This window comes from Clytia hemisphaerica, unplaced genomic scaffold (assembly GCF_902728285.1).
Source record: "Clytia hemisphaerica strain Z4C2 unplaced genomic scaffold, Clytia hemisphaerica genome assembly, whole genome shotgun sequence".
Classification (NCBI taxonomy): Eukaryota; Metazoa; Cnidaria; class Hydrozoa; order Leptothecata; family Clytiidae; genus Clytia; species Clytia hemisphaerica.
Window position 1 is genome coordinate 397,962 of NW_027103987.1, and position 16,060 is coordinate 414,021.

At 34.0% G+C, this 16,060-nt stretch overlaps 2 protein-coding genes across 2 annotated transcripts; one reads left to right on the forward strand and one right to left on the reverse strand.

Moving 5' to 3' along the window:
* Nucleotides 1-2,268: 2,268 nt before the first annotated feature.
* Nucleotides 2,269-15,638, forward strand: LOC136811125 (uncharacterized). Its single transcript, XM_067067730.1, has 2 exons — nucleotides 2,269-2,367; nucleotides 14,029-15,638. Exon 2 carries the CDS (start codon nucleotides 14,034-14,036, stop codon nucleotides 15,066-15,068), a length of 1,035 nt encoding a protein of 344 aa, XP_066923831.1. The 5' UTR covers nucleotides 2,269-2,367; nucleotides 14,029-14,033; the 3' UTR covers nucleotides 15,069-15,638.
* On the reverse strand, nucleotides 10,022-11,905 carry LOC136811150 (uncharacterized). The gene is made up of 3 exons (XM_067067766.1): nucleotides 11,321-11,905; nucleotides 10,690-11,021; nucleotides 10,022-10,037 (listed from the first exon to the last, which is right to left on the reverse strand). Exons 1-3 carry the CDS (start codon nucleotides 11,903-11,905, stop codon nucleotides 10,022-10,024), a joined length of 933 nt encoding a protein of 310 aa, XP_066923867.1.
* Nucleotides 15,639-16,060: the final 422 nt, after the last annotated feature.

The following is a 16,060-nucleotide window of genomic DNA, read 5'->3' on the forward strand; positions in this document are numbered from 1 at the left end:
ATTTTCATAGGTTTGCCTGGGGAAAAAGAGGGAAAATTTGGGTATTTTAACTAAATTTTGACCCTTTTTAAGTCTGGGACCTACCCAAACAACTTTTAATGAGACACAAACTAGGTGTTATGATAGACTTTGATGCAATACATCAGAAAAATTTCAAACAAACAGTATTTAGTATTATTTCAGGGCTGCAGGGGGTAAAATTGCCCATTTTTATGGTTTTTTTCCTTATTTGAGCAATTTTCACCACTAATCTTGGTTAAAACGTCATCAAAAATAGTTTAAACTTGATTTTCGTGTAATATATCCTGAAAGATTACAATGCTGACTTAAAACTAACAAAACCAGGGAGCAAATGGACAAACCAGGGGGTAAAAATGCCCATTTTAGGCGATTTTTATCGTTTTTGGACCTATTTCACCCATAAAGCGGTTTTATGGTGTACCAATTTTATTTCTGACCACTCATTTTGTAGTAGGAGCAATGGGAAAGTTATTTGTGGTTTTCATTGTCTGTAATCAGGGTCACTGTGGGCAAATCAGGGGGTAAATACACCACTTCTTGGTAGTTGTTGCCTGAATTTGGATGTTTTTATTGTATGGTAGCCTCAAATTTATGAAATTTTGAGATGGAAACCAGTTATATACCCTTCAGTCATTTCTTAGTACTTTTGTTGACAACCTACACAAAATAATGACGGATTTAACTTAAGTTATGGCCAAATTATAACATTATTTTGACGTAATTTTGTCAGTTTTTGCTTTGAAATTCCACTATATTGCTATTCAGAGCTTCCAAAAATGGTCCCTGTACTGGTTTTTAATTAGTTATTTGGAGCCTAATAATTTGTAAAATATTGTTAACTTGGGTAGAAATAAAAGTGATGTGTCATTATTAAGGCCTGTTTTGATGAAAAATTTCTAATCGTTTTGTGAAAACAAAACTAACGGTCCTCTGCATACTCATAATGTACTACATACTCATAATTTGACTGATCATTTTTGCCGTTTTACTGACCTTTTATTAGTAGCTAGTCTCAAGATAATAATTCTACAAGTAGCTGGGACCATTTTGGGAAGCTCTGAATAGCAATATAGTGGAATCTCAAAGCAAAAACTGACAAAATTACGTCAAAATAATATTATAATTTGGCCATAACTTAAGTTAAATCCGTCATTATTTTGTGTAGGTTGTCAACAAAAGTACTAAGAAATGACTGAAGGGTATATAACTGGTTTCCATCTCAAAATTTCATAAATTTGAGGCTACCATACAATAAAAACATCCAAATTCAGGCAACAACTACTAAGAAGTGGTGTATTTACCCCCTGATTTGCCCACAGTGACCCTGATTACAGACAATGAAAACCACAAATAACTTTCCCATTGCTCCTACTACAAAATGAGTGTTCAGAAATAAAATTGGTACACCATAAAACCGCTTTATGGGTGAAATAGGTCCAAAAACGATAAAAATCGCCTAAAATGGGCATTTTTACCCCCTGGTTTGTCCATTTGCACCCTGGTTTTGTTAGTTTTAAGTCAGCATTGTAATCTTTCAGGATATATTACACGAAAATCAAGTTTAAACTATTTTTGATGACGTTTTAACCAAGATTTGTGGTGAAAATTGCTCAAATAAGGTAAAAACCCATAAAAATGGGCAATTTTACCCCCTGCAGCCCTGAAATAATACTAAATACTGTTTGTTTGAACATTTTCTGATGTATTGCATCAAAGTCTATCATAACACCTAGTTTGTGTCTCATTAAAAGTTGTTTGGGTAGGTCCCAGACTTAAAAAGGGTCAAAATTTAGTTAAAATACCCAAATTTTCCCTTTTTTTCCCCAAGCAAACCTATAAAAATAATTTTTCACAAAAATTGTTTGCCGAAAATAATCATCAGCCTACCTTGAAACTTTTTGCAAAGTTTCAAAGCAATTGGTCAACTGATTGACTAGATAAGCAAATAATATCATCCCTGGAATGGCATTTTCCTTAACAAATCCTTACAAAGGATAAAAAGTACCCCCTAAACTCGGGCCCAGTATGAAAAATTGACCAGGAGTTAGCTTTGGGGACCGACCATTTCCAAAACTAGGATAGTTGAGGATTCCAAAAATGTATAGTTTATCCTGTAGAATCTTGGGTTAAGCAAAATGCCATTTTTTGGGTTTGGCTCCCGGACTAATCAGACGTTTTCTTGAATTTTCCATTGTTTACTTTTCTCATTTTAGAAGAAAAACATGAAAGAGAGAGGATTCTCATTTTTAGAAACACACGTTATGAGAGGGAATTTAAGTGCTGATTTCAAGAACACCCTGCGAAAAAGAGACATCTCGCTCGGCAACAACCTCATTATGTGTTAAGGTATGACTTTGTTACTCTCCGTTCTAGAGATTGTATACTACTCTTCTCTATTTGTCTGTAATATAGTATATTAGATATGCAAACAAAGAGTAATGTTACTTTTACTTGAGTATCACATGAACCCTCAAGAAACAGGCTGAGTCACTCACTACATATGTTCGTTGGAATTGAAAAGCCACGCATTTACTCATGTTTGATTCTCTTTAAAGAGGGAAAATTCCAAGGTTTTTCTTTTTACAGACGGTAAAATCATTTTGTATTAAATACCGGTGTCCGGCGAAACGTTTTTATGCAAAGAAAACTTTGATTTGGGAAGTCAGTCAGGCAGGAATATGTTCAAATTAGCTGACAGTCGGTTGTTTAGACGGATCGGTTATAAAGGCGATAGCTCATTGGTTAATAATTGGTCATCGGTTGTTTAGCCTATACCGAAAATAGATAATGTAATTGAAGGGAAAGTATAAATAGTCGCGTCGTTAATTCTGCTTTAATTTAAAGGTTTTATTTTTACCATAAGTGTTTTCGTTTAATATCAGACACATATTTCAGATCAGGACAGTGTCCTATTTGTTATATCATCTTATATCATGCTGATATAAGCCAAAAAAATGTTTTTCTTTTACTCTTTCTTACTAATCTTGCTCCACGGCCGTGTCAATTCAATATCAAAAAGCTTGTAAATTTAAAGTGATGAGTAAGCAAACGATGTCACTCTTATTTAAAATCAAAACCTTTAATTTTCTTAACCCAAAGAACATTTTACAACAAAGGTTTTGTTCGTTTCAACTCCGAGGAAAGAAATATGAAGAACTTCAATAATATTTGCTAGCCTATAAAATTTTCCGAGATGGTGAAAATATTTCACCTTACGCATGCGCTTTGTCAAGTTTTTATCATCTCAAAAACTAGAGTTGACATGAAGTCAAAATTTGGCACACACCTTTGAATTTGAATTTCTCGAGTTTTATGAAATTAAAAAAAAACAAATCATGTTCCATTGAAAAGAAGAAGGATAAACCTAAATTTTGATAGGTCATTTGTTAACTTTGGTTTTTTGGATCATAAGTTATCCTCAATAGACCTTTTCATAAATTACGTCATGATCATCACTTGCCTCGTATTCAAACAATTACCATGGTGATTATGTCTCTTGAGACATTAAATGGTTTTGTTATGAATAGGAAGTAGTTTTAATAAATTTTGTTGGGAGTCAATCACCATGGCAATAATTTCAAAACAAGGCAAGTGATGTTCGTTTCGTAATTCATGAAAAGGTTTATCAACAAAAAAGTTACTTCTGGAAAGTGCTTGAGAACGTTCAAAATTGACCTATCAATTTTGGCAGCAGTTGTGATAGCTTTTACACGAATAAGAGCATTTCTTAGTAATCAAAAACATCAATTTTGAAACTTAAGCCAAGAAAAGGGTTTACAATCTTCATCAAAATCATTTTCATTTGTTTTTACCGAGTTTGTCTTCAGATTTTTGGTTTCAGACTGGATAAAGTCAATATAAGGCTGGCTGTGATTATCTCGAAACCCATATTTGAAGACCGTAAAACGAACTCATCGTGTGTGAAATTCCTTATCAATATATTTTAATCATTATTCCTTCCAAAATACGAAATTTGGTCCCAGCAAAATATGTTAATGGTTTCCAAATTTGGAAAGGGGGAGGGGTTTTTATCAAAAGGAAATCTAATCTTACGAACTTCTCCCAATATGTTTGTCTCCTACCAATTGACTTTATCTCCATTAAAAATATTTTCCTTTTTCCTGTCTTTATTGAAAGCATCAGTTTAAGTGATTTTCAACAATTTTATTAGGAACCCTTATTGGGATTCAATATACTTTTTAAAATATTGGACTGTTCTGGAAAAATCATATAAAGTGTTTTGAGGCCTTTTGAGTGAGGTTTCTTTTTGTCTACGTTAAGTAGAAGCAGTGAGATCAAACTTGGTCGTTAACTGGGCTATATGTACTTTTATATTAAAATTCAACTGAGTCAGCTTTCCTTGTTCTCACATTCTTTTGGAATAAAATTTCATTTACGTCATGGTCATCAGCTTACACTATTTTTATAAGAACCAGTAGTTTTTTGAAACTCGGATGTTCTTTTTCTTCTGCACCTTGAACCTAGAATGGCTTTTATCTTGTTCTCATTTCTAGGGCAAAACTTAGGTATTTTTACAAATTTGACTCTTAATCTAGCCATTCCAGGCTCAGTTTTGTTCTTACATTGTTATCATTGTTCGACATTTTAAGCCTCAATGTTCTTAATTTAACACTTAAGCACATTGATCCTGGAATTGTTCCTATTCAGCAATTTATTCCTAGGGGAAATTGTATTTTCTTTAGTCCTTCCTCTACTTGCTTAAAAGTTGAGCCTACGTTCACTATATCCTGACACTTTCTTAGGTATTGCTTTCATAGATTTATAAAAGCCCGATGTCGAGCTTTTGTTGAAAAGTGTGCCAAGGTTTGGTAGGAAATCCTACCTAAGTCACGTGAAATTACAATAGAATTTCAGCGCTTGACCAATCAGAAGCTTCGCGGGTTTTCGAAAACAATAGCAGCAATATTTTTTGCGATATTCACTTTTTTTTGCTTGGAAGAGCTTAAAGCACGCCATCTAGCCCTTCGGGCTTTATAAATTTATGATTGCTTTACTGCAAAAATCTCAAAATTAAAACTCATTAACATAAAAATGTGGTCATTCTATGTCGTTAGTGGTTAACATGTCCCATGTTTTGAGAAGAGAGAATTTTTTGCCAATTTTTGCAGTGTAAGAAAAAATGCGTTTTTGAAGGTTGTTTTTGAAGAGTGTTTTGATAGCTTTGCTAACGTTTGTCGGAGGATTTCAAGTTGTAAGCTGTGGGAATGGGAAGCCTTAAAGCAAAATCAATTAATTATGTTATAACATGAAACTACACAGACCTGTTATAAACTAGTGTATCAATTTTATGTGTGTTTAGTTTTGACGAATTTAATGAATTTCTGAAGAAACGTGACAGTGTAAAGGCGCTCTTGAGAACACTAATGTTTTAATGTTCTTTATAGCGAGAGGTTATTTTTTTTGGTGGTCTTTGCTTTATCTTGAAGGGTCCTTCTGAGAAAACGTTTGAAGATCTATACCATATGGAACCGCCTCTATGAGTCACTTTCAAGTGCATGGATCGTGCTATCCAGTCACGTAACGTAGTCCTCTTTTAGGGATAGCCGTTAATGGCTGTTTTTTACGATTAATTTGAAATCATTTTTCAGTAATAATCTAAAATCTAATCAACATAAAATACAAAGATATCAACAAATATGGCTTGTACAAACTTAGCATCAGAAACACAACATGGATACGTTCTAATCGCACTTCAAATTTGCGTTCTGATTTTCTTCATTTTGGTTGTTCTGGTCTGTAATTCATTCACTCTATATATAACACTCAAATCGTTACGCAAATGCTTCATTAGCTCATTTTTCAATTTCAGTTACCTTGGTAACATAATAGCGGCTTTGTCGTTATTTGGTGGTGATCTATACACGCTTTTCAAATGGAAAGGTTTATACGACTGTACGCGAACTATCGATAGTCATTTCTTCCTTTACTTAGGAATCGTTCTAAACATGACGGTCCTATCCGTCAACACCTATATACGAACGTCATCTATTCGAAATGTCGCCATCAACTATCCGTCATGTCGGAAAATGATTCATAAATTTACAATACCTATTTGGATTTTAGCTGGTTTGTTAGCAGGTACTGGGGTTATTTTAGAGGGAAAACTTTCAAGAAATTTTACCGAAGTTGTTATGACACTTCTCTCGCCATTCTTCTTAGTAGTAATCATACTTAACATTCAACTTGCTGTTTTCTTGCATAATCAAAAACGAGCCACAGCCATCACTTTAAACAGTCAACCGACCTCAAAATCACAAAAAAACATCGACACTGCAGAAAGTATCGTCAATCGTGTAGTATACTTTCAAATCTTGTATTACATTTTATGGATTTTAATTGTCGTGTTGATCAAATGTTTTGAAGAGAGACAGGGATTGTACACTTTCTTTATTTGGATATCTCGCGTCACTTTCTTCTTATCTCTCATATTGGAATGTAATGTCTTTATCGTATCCCGTTGGAAACGATGTCGGACATTTTTACGACGTTTCGCGACGTGTACTTCTTCCGATACCAATGATGATAACAGCATCAACATAACGTCAAATTTGGCTCCGTCATATCGACGTCGTACAATGATGACGGACGTCAGCAATCGATCAACGCCGGTAACAAGCCCAAGGACTGATCGCCATGAGATAGCATTCATACCATGAGTTTAAAAGTAGACTTCAGATGGGATATTATAGGGACAAGTTTCCTTATGGAGCTTGCTTTTTCCTTATGAATTGTCGTTTTGAAAACTTCCTTCCCGCACATACTGTACTTAAATTAACCAGAATTGAATTACTTGACATGTTTTGTAGATATATGGGATATAGTACTGAATTGATGCAGCAAAGATAAATAAAATATTTCATCCTTATATTTTTTCTAGAATTTAGCTATGTAGGAGTTATAGCCTTCAAGCGACGGTATCTAAAAAACTGAGCCTTTTCTACAGTTTTTTTCATCTAGAGTTACTCGAAAAAATAACACACGAAATTCTGTGTGAGATAGGCCTTTCAGGGGCACTGTACCCTAAATTATTCGAGAAAGACAACAAATTTGGATGTGAATTTGGAATTCCATTGTATTGTTTGTTTGGCGGGATTTAAGCACTTAAATCAGCTCTAAATTTCAGTGTCCTTCTGAAGGAAAGATTTCAGTGCAACCACCAGAACTACGGCCTTGTAGAAAATTTCTGGATTCTGAGGTACTAAAATACAATTTTAGGATCAATTCTGATTTTCCTGAAAAGATATTGAGAAGGCATCTTTTGGAGGATTGAAGGATTGAAGGACAAGATCGATCATTGGGGGATCAAAGGGCATTTCCTTGCTCCTGGATGTAAATATATTTAATTATAAAATTGTATATTGCAAAACATTCTATTTTTACATTATATTATTGCTTTTGATGAGGATCATTATAAACACATAAGAAGTGCTATTTAAATAATCCATTTGGAAAGGTTTGGAATACGCGGGTTGGGTGGAATAATTTTAGAAGGAGGCTAATAGAGCAGAATCAGAGCAAAAGAGAGAACTTTCTAAAACACTTTCCCAAAAATTAATAAGTAGGGTTGGAATAAGAATGTCCTGGGTGGAAGATTTTCGAAAATTAATTAGTGGGATTAGTGGGGACGCTTATTAGGTACCCGAGAGTATGTCGATATCTCCCGTCTCGTCCATAGGACCGATGATTTTTCAAAATGTTAATGGTATCGTATATTATACGGTTTTTACGAGAAGTACCGCCTTATATAACAAAACGATAAAAGTAAGTAAGTTTGCGACTGCATTCGAGGGCGACCCAAAGGGCCCTTTTCTCTAGCTGTCTACCCGAAGGTAGGGGAGGGCACCACTCCTGTCCCTAGATTTCTCCACTTACCCTTGATCCGTCTCTTAATTGCTGAGCATCAAGCAGAGAGGCATCAAGTACCATTTTGGAAATCTTCGGTATGACCCGGCTGGGGATCAAACCGACGACCTTGCGTGGTTGGATGCTCTACCTTAATGCTACGGCTGCTTAAAACAAGACGATAAGAGAAGTTGTAAAATTCCTTTTCCGAGTTTTCAAGTAAACATACAGAACGTTAAATTTAAATTTAAAACTTATAAAAGATTAGCGCAGTGGAGCCAAAATTCATCGGTTCTTATAAGCTTGCATAACAAGATCAACATATTTCCTATGCCTTTGCACACAAAAAGGAACTTTTTTAAAAGTATACATTCTAGAATGCTCCCAAAACTAGTTTAAGAAACAGGATGCGTATATAATGTCATCATTTGAAAGTCCAAAACGTCATCGAAAGAAAACCTATTGCCAATTATTTTAATATATAGTAGAGGCTCATCCCTCCTCCCCTTTTCTCGTAGACAGACTTGTTTCAGATGAGATTGATGATACTTTTATAAGATACTTTAATAATTGGTCATTTGAAGTAATAAAAATGACGTGTTCTTTAGAAAAAGTAACAAAATTGTTTTATTACTGGTTAACGACCAACCAAATCAAATAAGAGCTTGTAAAAACTCCATCTCGTCCCACTTGATTGGGTGAATGGAATTTACTAGAAAGAAGGGTACATATTAAAACGGCTTACAAAAGATAAAAAAGCAATAATGATTAGCTTCTATACTAGAAGCGAGAGGAAGTTAATTTATAATCCCTTTTTAGCATAATTGCTTTGCGCTCCCTCAAAGTGATTACATTAGTTTTTCATTGCTCAATCCAATTGTTGATATGGTATCGATTTTCAAACATAATTTGCTTTTCGTTGACTCCATATAGTCATTTGTATTTGACAAATAATTTGGAGATATGTCCAGGCTAGCTAGCACTACTTTGTATAGTGATCTGAAGTATGCAAAAAAATTAAGATGGAGGAGGAAAACTGGTATATTCATATTGAAAGTTTATCGTGGCTTGGATCGCGAGATTTACGTGAGATTCTTCTCCCATCATCGGGCAAGGTGGAGGATATGTTTTCTACTCTATTTGTACTAAGACCTTCTGACTACCCATAATTACCAAGTGTAGCTGACACATTTACCAGATTTTAAAATTTTAAAAGCTTATTAAGTTTTCTAGAATCAATAATTTTTGGTAAGAATCGGGTTTTTTATTTCTAAGTTAGATTAGATTTAGAGTCTTATAGTTCGCATCTGTCAAGTCGCAGTGCCTGTCTGCGCCGTGATTCCTACTCCTTCGGGAGTAGAACCCATTCTGAAAGCATTCGGAGGGCTCATATCTATATCTATAATTGCTCTAGTTAAAAAATAGTGTAAAATGTTCCATGTTGAGTCGAGAAATAATTGTTTGGTTATTATTTAGCATAAAATAATGAAGAGAGCTGAAATATAATATCACCTGTCCTTCATATCAACTTTTTTTGTTTCGTGACTCTTATACTGCTCAGAATGTCTATTTATTTTGCTGGTATATTGGTACAATGATATTGGAGAAGAATATGAAAAATCACTCCATAGAATTTGAATCATTTGTTGATTGTTTGTTTTGGAGTTCAGGTTGAAAATCAAACGAACAGGAAGCCAAGATTGAGAAGCTAGGGTTTTTTACTTTTTTAAACCTCATTACTGGATTGGTCATTAGCATAGAACCATAGCTATACTGTGATCGGCCTGCTATATTGTGATCAGAGTAAATACTTCACTTGAATGCGCGTTTTTTTATAAGAACAAACTAAATAAGAACATAAGCCTTCGATAGCCAAAATCTTATAAACAAGTTAAGAACATTTTAAGGTTTATGATCAATGTTTGCCATATTGATAAAAAGTAAAAAACAACAACATTTAAAATTAGCAAAAGCTTTTCGGTCTTTCCATCATCAGTGCTATAGAATAGTAAAATTGAAAATCAAAAAAGTTACAAATTTATTCGTCTAAAATCATTAAAAAGTGATAAAAGAAAGCTATTAAAAATGAAAAGAGGCATTCTCACGGGATATGTGAATGTCTCTTGTCTATTAAAATCTATGTTACACCATTTCTAAAAAGAATTAAACGAGCAGAGTCGAGTTGGTCATTTAGACGTGGTCTCTTAAGGGCAATTAATGCGGCTTCCAGATTTTTTCTTAATCGGGTATTCGTGGGAGCGTTTAAGATTATTTTCCATAAGAATTCGTGGTCAGGGTGGTTTTTGAGATGCTTTGCAGGTTCAGAGTTGTGCTCAAAGTTATTATGTTCTGACCACCTGGTTTCAACATTACGTTGGGTTTCGCCGATATAATTCAATCCACAAGAACACGTGCCTTCGTAAATTTTACACGCTGGGTGTGGATTTTTATCCTTCGAGTTAAATAACTGTTTTACTTTCTTTGTTGCCCATTTTATAGCAAAATCAATTTTGTCGTTGGTAAAAAACTTCAATTTTTCAATGAATCGCTTTACAAGTTGTTCATTGGTGTCTGAAAATGGAACCTCAATGAGTATGAATTTGCGTTTTTCTTTGAAAAGGAAATCAGGTATGATGCAATCATTAGTTAATTTCGTTTCAAAATCTTTGATGACGCTTTCGGTGAATCGAATTGGGTAACCTGCTTCTCTAAACTTTTCTCTGATAATTTCCTTTTCTTTATTATAATTGTTACTGATTCTATATGATCGATTTAGGTCACCATTGATCGTATTACGTTTTATACCTTTTAGGTATCTTAGAAGACCAGTGTGTGGGATGCTTGTTCTGTTTCCTGTGTACAGATGTTATAACTTGGCCATTTATCAGTATTATATCAGTGTCCAGAAACTTAGTTGGTTGGGTCTCGATTGTAAATCGAATATTTCGGTGGTAATTGTTCATTGATTGCAATAAGTAATCTGGTTCGTTAATCTTTCTACGTGTGATAATGTCGTCAACATATCTCTTGTAGAAAGGTGGTTTGATCGATTTGACAATTTCGGTCTCCATCTTGGTGAGGAAGATGTTGGCAAGTGTTACCGATAGTGGTCCACCCATTGTACAACCGTCAGTTTGCTTGAAAAAACACGATTGGAAGATGAACGTACTATCAGCAGATAACTTAAAAAAAGTCGTTTCATTACCAAACGAGTGCATAGTATTGGCAACTTTTTATGTACATATATTTGATCTAGGATATAATCAACTGTATCATTTATTGGAACGTTTGTAAATAAAGATTCTACATCGTACGAGACATATTCTTCGTCTAATGTGATCGGTGACTGATTTCGAATCATTTCTGGAAAATCTTGTGTGTTATTTATTATATAATCATTACATGCGTATAACGGTTTTAGGTATTGTGAAATTACTTGTGCTGCATTATACATGCAAGTGCCCGTTTGAGCGATAATCGGTCTAAACTTTATAGATTCGACGGTTATGTCAGAAATATTTGTAAATTTATGAGTTTTTGCTGTACCATAGAGCTTAGCTGGAGCATTTGAAGTTGGACGCATCTTTTCATAGTGCTCATACTTGCGGAAATTTCGATACAGAAAATCTTGAAAACGTTTCAAATCAATTAAGGTGTTATCGTCTGAGTGTTTGTAAACTCCTTGATCAATACCTTCATTTATCATAGCCTGTAGTTTATTTACATAGTCGACTTTGTTCATAACCACAACGGACGAGTCTTTGTCTCCTGGTATGATAACAATACTATCATTATTGATGAGTCTCTTTAAATTAGTGTAAGTGTAATCTTTTGAATCATATATATTTTTCGTGAACATATCACAGTACGCTCGTAAAAGTTCATGAAACTCTTCTTTTTGTTCGTTCGGTACGTCTTTATCGGTCGATTGTGCTAAGGATTCGAGGTTTGCAGCTAAATTCTTTTTCACATGTTTATTTTTATCGATGAAACTCTGATCTAACCCATAACTTAACTGCATCAGTTCTTTCTCAGTTAGTTCTATTGATGATAAATTTATCACAGGAATTTTATATGGTTTGAAATTGAACGGGTATTTTGGGCGCAATTCGGATATTTTCTTTAGTTTGGTCGTGAAGGATGAAGAGCGGATATCTTTAGATGTGTGTAAGATTCTTCGGTACTTCAGTCACCGATCACATTAGACGAAGAATATGTCTCGTACGATGTAGAATCTTTATTTACAAACGTTCCAATAAATGATACAGTTGATTATATCCTAGATCAAATATATGTACATAAAAAGTTGCCAATACTATGCACTCGTTTGGTAATGAAACGACTTTTTTTAAGTTATCTGCTGATAGTACGTTCATCTTCCAATCGTGTTTTTTCAAGCAAACTGACGGTTGTACAATGGGTGGACCACTATCGGTAACACTTGCCAACATCTTCCTCACCAAGATGGAGACCGAAATTGTCAAATCGATCAAACCACCTTTCTACAAGAGATATGTTGACGACATTATCACACGTAGAAAGATTAACGAACCAGATTACTTATTGCAATCAATGAACAATTACCACCGAAATATTCGATTTACAATCGAGACCCAACCAACTAAGTTTCTGGACACTGATATAATACTGATAAATGGCCAAGTTATAACATCTGTACACAGGAAACAGAACAAGCATCCCACACACTGGTCTTCTAAGATACCTAAAAGGTATAAAACGTAATACGATCAATGGTGACCTAAATCGATCATATAGAATCAGTAACAATAATAATAAAGAAAAGGAAATTATCAGAGAAAAGTTTAGAGAAGCAGGTTACCCAATTCGATTCACCGAAAGCGTCATCAAAGATTTTGAAACGAAATTAACTAATGATTGCATCATACCTGATTTCCTTTTCAAAGAAAAACGCAAATTCATACTCATTGAGGTTCCATTTTCAGACACCAATGAACAACTTGCAAAGCGATTCATTGAAAAATTGAAGTTTTTTACCAACGACAAAATTGATTTTGCTATAAAATGGGCAACAAAGAAAGTAAAACAGTTATTTAACTCGAAGGATAAAAATCCACACCCAGCGTGTAAAATTTACGAAGGCACGTGTTCTTGTGGATTGAATTATATCGGCGAAACCCAACGTAATGTTGAAACCAGGTGGTCAGAACATAATAACTTTGAGCACAACTCTGAACCTGCAAAGCATCTCAAAAACCACCCTGACCACGAATTCTTATGGAAAATAATCTTAAACGCTCCCACGAATACCCGATTAAGAAAAAATCTGGAAGCCGCATTAATTGCCCTTAAGAGACCACGTCTAAATGACCAACTCGACTCTGCTCGTTTAATTCTTTTTAGAAATGGTGTAACATAGATTTTAATAGACAAGAGACATTCACATATCCCGTGAGAATGCCTCTTTTCATTTTTAATAGCTTTCTTTTATCACTTTTTAATGATTTTAGACGAATAAATTTGTAACTTTTTTGATTTTCAATTTTACTATTCTATAGCACTGATGATGGAAAGACCGAAAAGCTTTTGCTAATTTTAAATGTTGTTGTTTTTTACTTTTTAACATTTTAAGGCTTTGTGGACTCTAAAACACCCAATTTCTTAGGAAAATGGACCAAAATACTCATAAAATGGTGTAATTAAGAACATGTTAAGAAGATTTTTAGGCTTAAAACTCAAAAAGTTAAGAACATTTGAAGGCTTCAAAAATTTTGGATGTTCTTATAAAAATCGTGTACTTCGAGAAATGGACAAGCTTCGAGTTGATTAGAGTAAAATCTTCCTACACCCCTGTCTCGGTGACCATTAGTATAGTAGGAAGTTTATAATTTATCAGTCTATGAAGGGTATTTTAAGTTGACAAAGTTCAACGGGGATTTTAAACCAAGATCAACCATAATTTGTCATTATTTATCATCATTCTTCAATTTATACTTTGTGTACGCCAAAACCAATAACAGTGCTCAATGTTAATGATAACAGAGTTTTATACTTGTTTGAGTAAAGAGAACGATTTAAGTTAATTTCATACTCAAAGTTTCTTGCTATCCACGCAGGATGGCAATCTTCAGTGAAAATCTTAAACCATTCTTCAATTTATTTTAGCTATAATGGGATATATAAAAGAATCAGCAATGAACTGTACAGAAATTGTTTTCACGAAAACAGACACGTACCGCACCATACAAATCGTCGTTTTGACATTTTTCTTGTCCATCGTCATGCTTAATAACATTTTGGCCATCTATGCAACCCAAAAATCAATATCAACGAAATATTGTATTTTTGCTCAACTTTACAATATTTCATACATCAGTAACATCATGGCTGCTTTTTCATTGTACGGTGGCAGTTTGTTTATAACCGATTACCATGGCGACGCATTCGGCTGCCGGCAATTACCACTTGATCGATATTTCTTTTTATGTTTTGGAATGTCGAATAACGTTTTGGTTTTGTTGCTAAATACTTATTTAAGACGTAAATCGTTGATGGATCCTCTCGCAAGTTGTGATGTGCCAAGAAGCAAGTGGAAAGCTTTCCTAAAGTTCCTCGTCCCATTCTTCCTAGTCTCGTTAACGCTGTCAGCGATGAATATTATATTCCAATATGAAGTCCAAATGAATTTCTACATTGGAGTTGCAGTTGGGTTTTACGTACCTCTCATGATAGTTGTTATCGTGTTAAATATACACCTTACATACTTCTTAAACGAAAGTAAAAAGATTGCCGAAAATATTAATCAACAATCGTGGCGTAACCTAATGAAAGCTCGTAAAATATTATTAATGATCGTTAAACTACAATCTTTTTATACCTTTTTATGGATTATCTTGGTCATTTTGATGCATACCATTGGTATAAAGAACGAAATCAATTTTGTTATTCTTGAATGGCTTATGCGTGTAGTATACGGACTAAGTTTTGTATTAGAGGCTAAAATTTTAATCCGCCGTGACAAAGTCGTTCAAAAGGTACTTCTGAAAGCATTTCATAAAATGTCGAAATTTTCGAGGGATGTTTCGTCAACGATTAGTCGTTCAGCCACAAGAAGCAGTCAAAGCAGTAAAAGTAAACAGAAAACTGAATCAAGCAGCATTGAAATTCATATGGACCCGGTGGTTTTAGGATCTACTTCTTCATAAAGAACCCTAAAAACTTTGTAAACTACTTTTCAGACGATACTATCGTTTGTTAGAGGGATAGCAAACGCGGGAAATATATATTCGCAAATTTTCAGCCATAATGGCGGTATACGGGAACAAAACAAAAATAGTGGTGGTAGAGGTTGGAACGAACGCTTACAATGTAAACACCTCCGCAACTGCTTACTCCGCCCCGGGCTAAACTCCACTTTCAAATGTATCCCCACCTCTTAAATTATTCTATTTTGAGTGACCTTGTGTAACAACTTATATATTGTATATACAATGTAAGATGATTGCTATGTATGTTTCTGAGTCATACACGATTCTCGAGAATCAAATTGTTGCGACCCTTATTTTCAAATATAATATTTACTATGTAGAGTGCAAACCCATTAATCATTATCTAACGATACATCTTGGCAATACTATGGGTTAGTTTAAGGAATAATTGAAAATGTGAACTAGATTTTATGACTCTATACTTATTACTATGATTTCTTAAGCAATAAATGTTTTTATTATTTTAAATAAGTTTTGAAATTAAGAATGACTTTGAATATTCTTGAATGGATGTGCATATTATGGCGCGCCAAAGCGGAAATAAATACTATCTTTTTAAAACAATACTATCTTCGTTTAAAACATACTATCTTTGTTGTAAACATACTATCTTCGTTTAAAACATACTATCTTTTTTAAAACATACTATTTTTTGCTTAAAAAATACTATTTTCGTTTAAAACATAGTATCTTTACAAAATAATACTATTTTTACTATCTTTCATACTATCTTTTTAAAAAAATACTATCTTTGTTGTAAACATACTATCTTCGTTTAAAAAATACTATCTTTTAAAAAAATACTATCTTTTTTCGAATATAGGTTGCCTCGATTATTCAAATTTGTGTAATTTTCATTTTGAGGGGCGTGTAATGGGCGTTGGTTTTTCGTGTTTATTTTACATGGCCTCATCCGCCCACATGCAGGA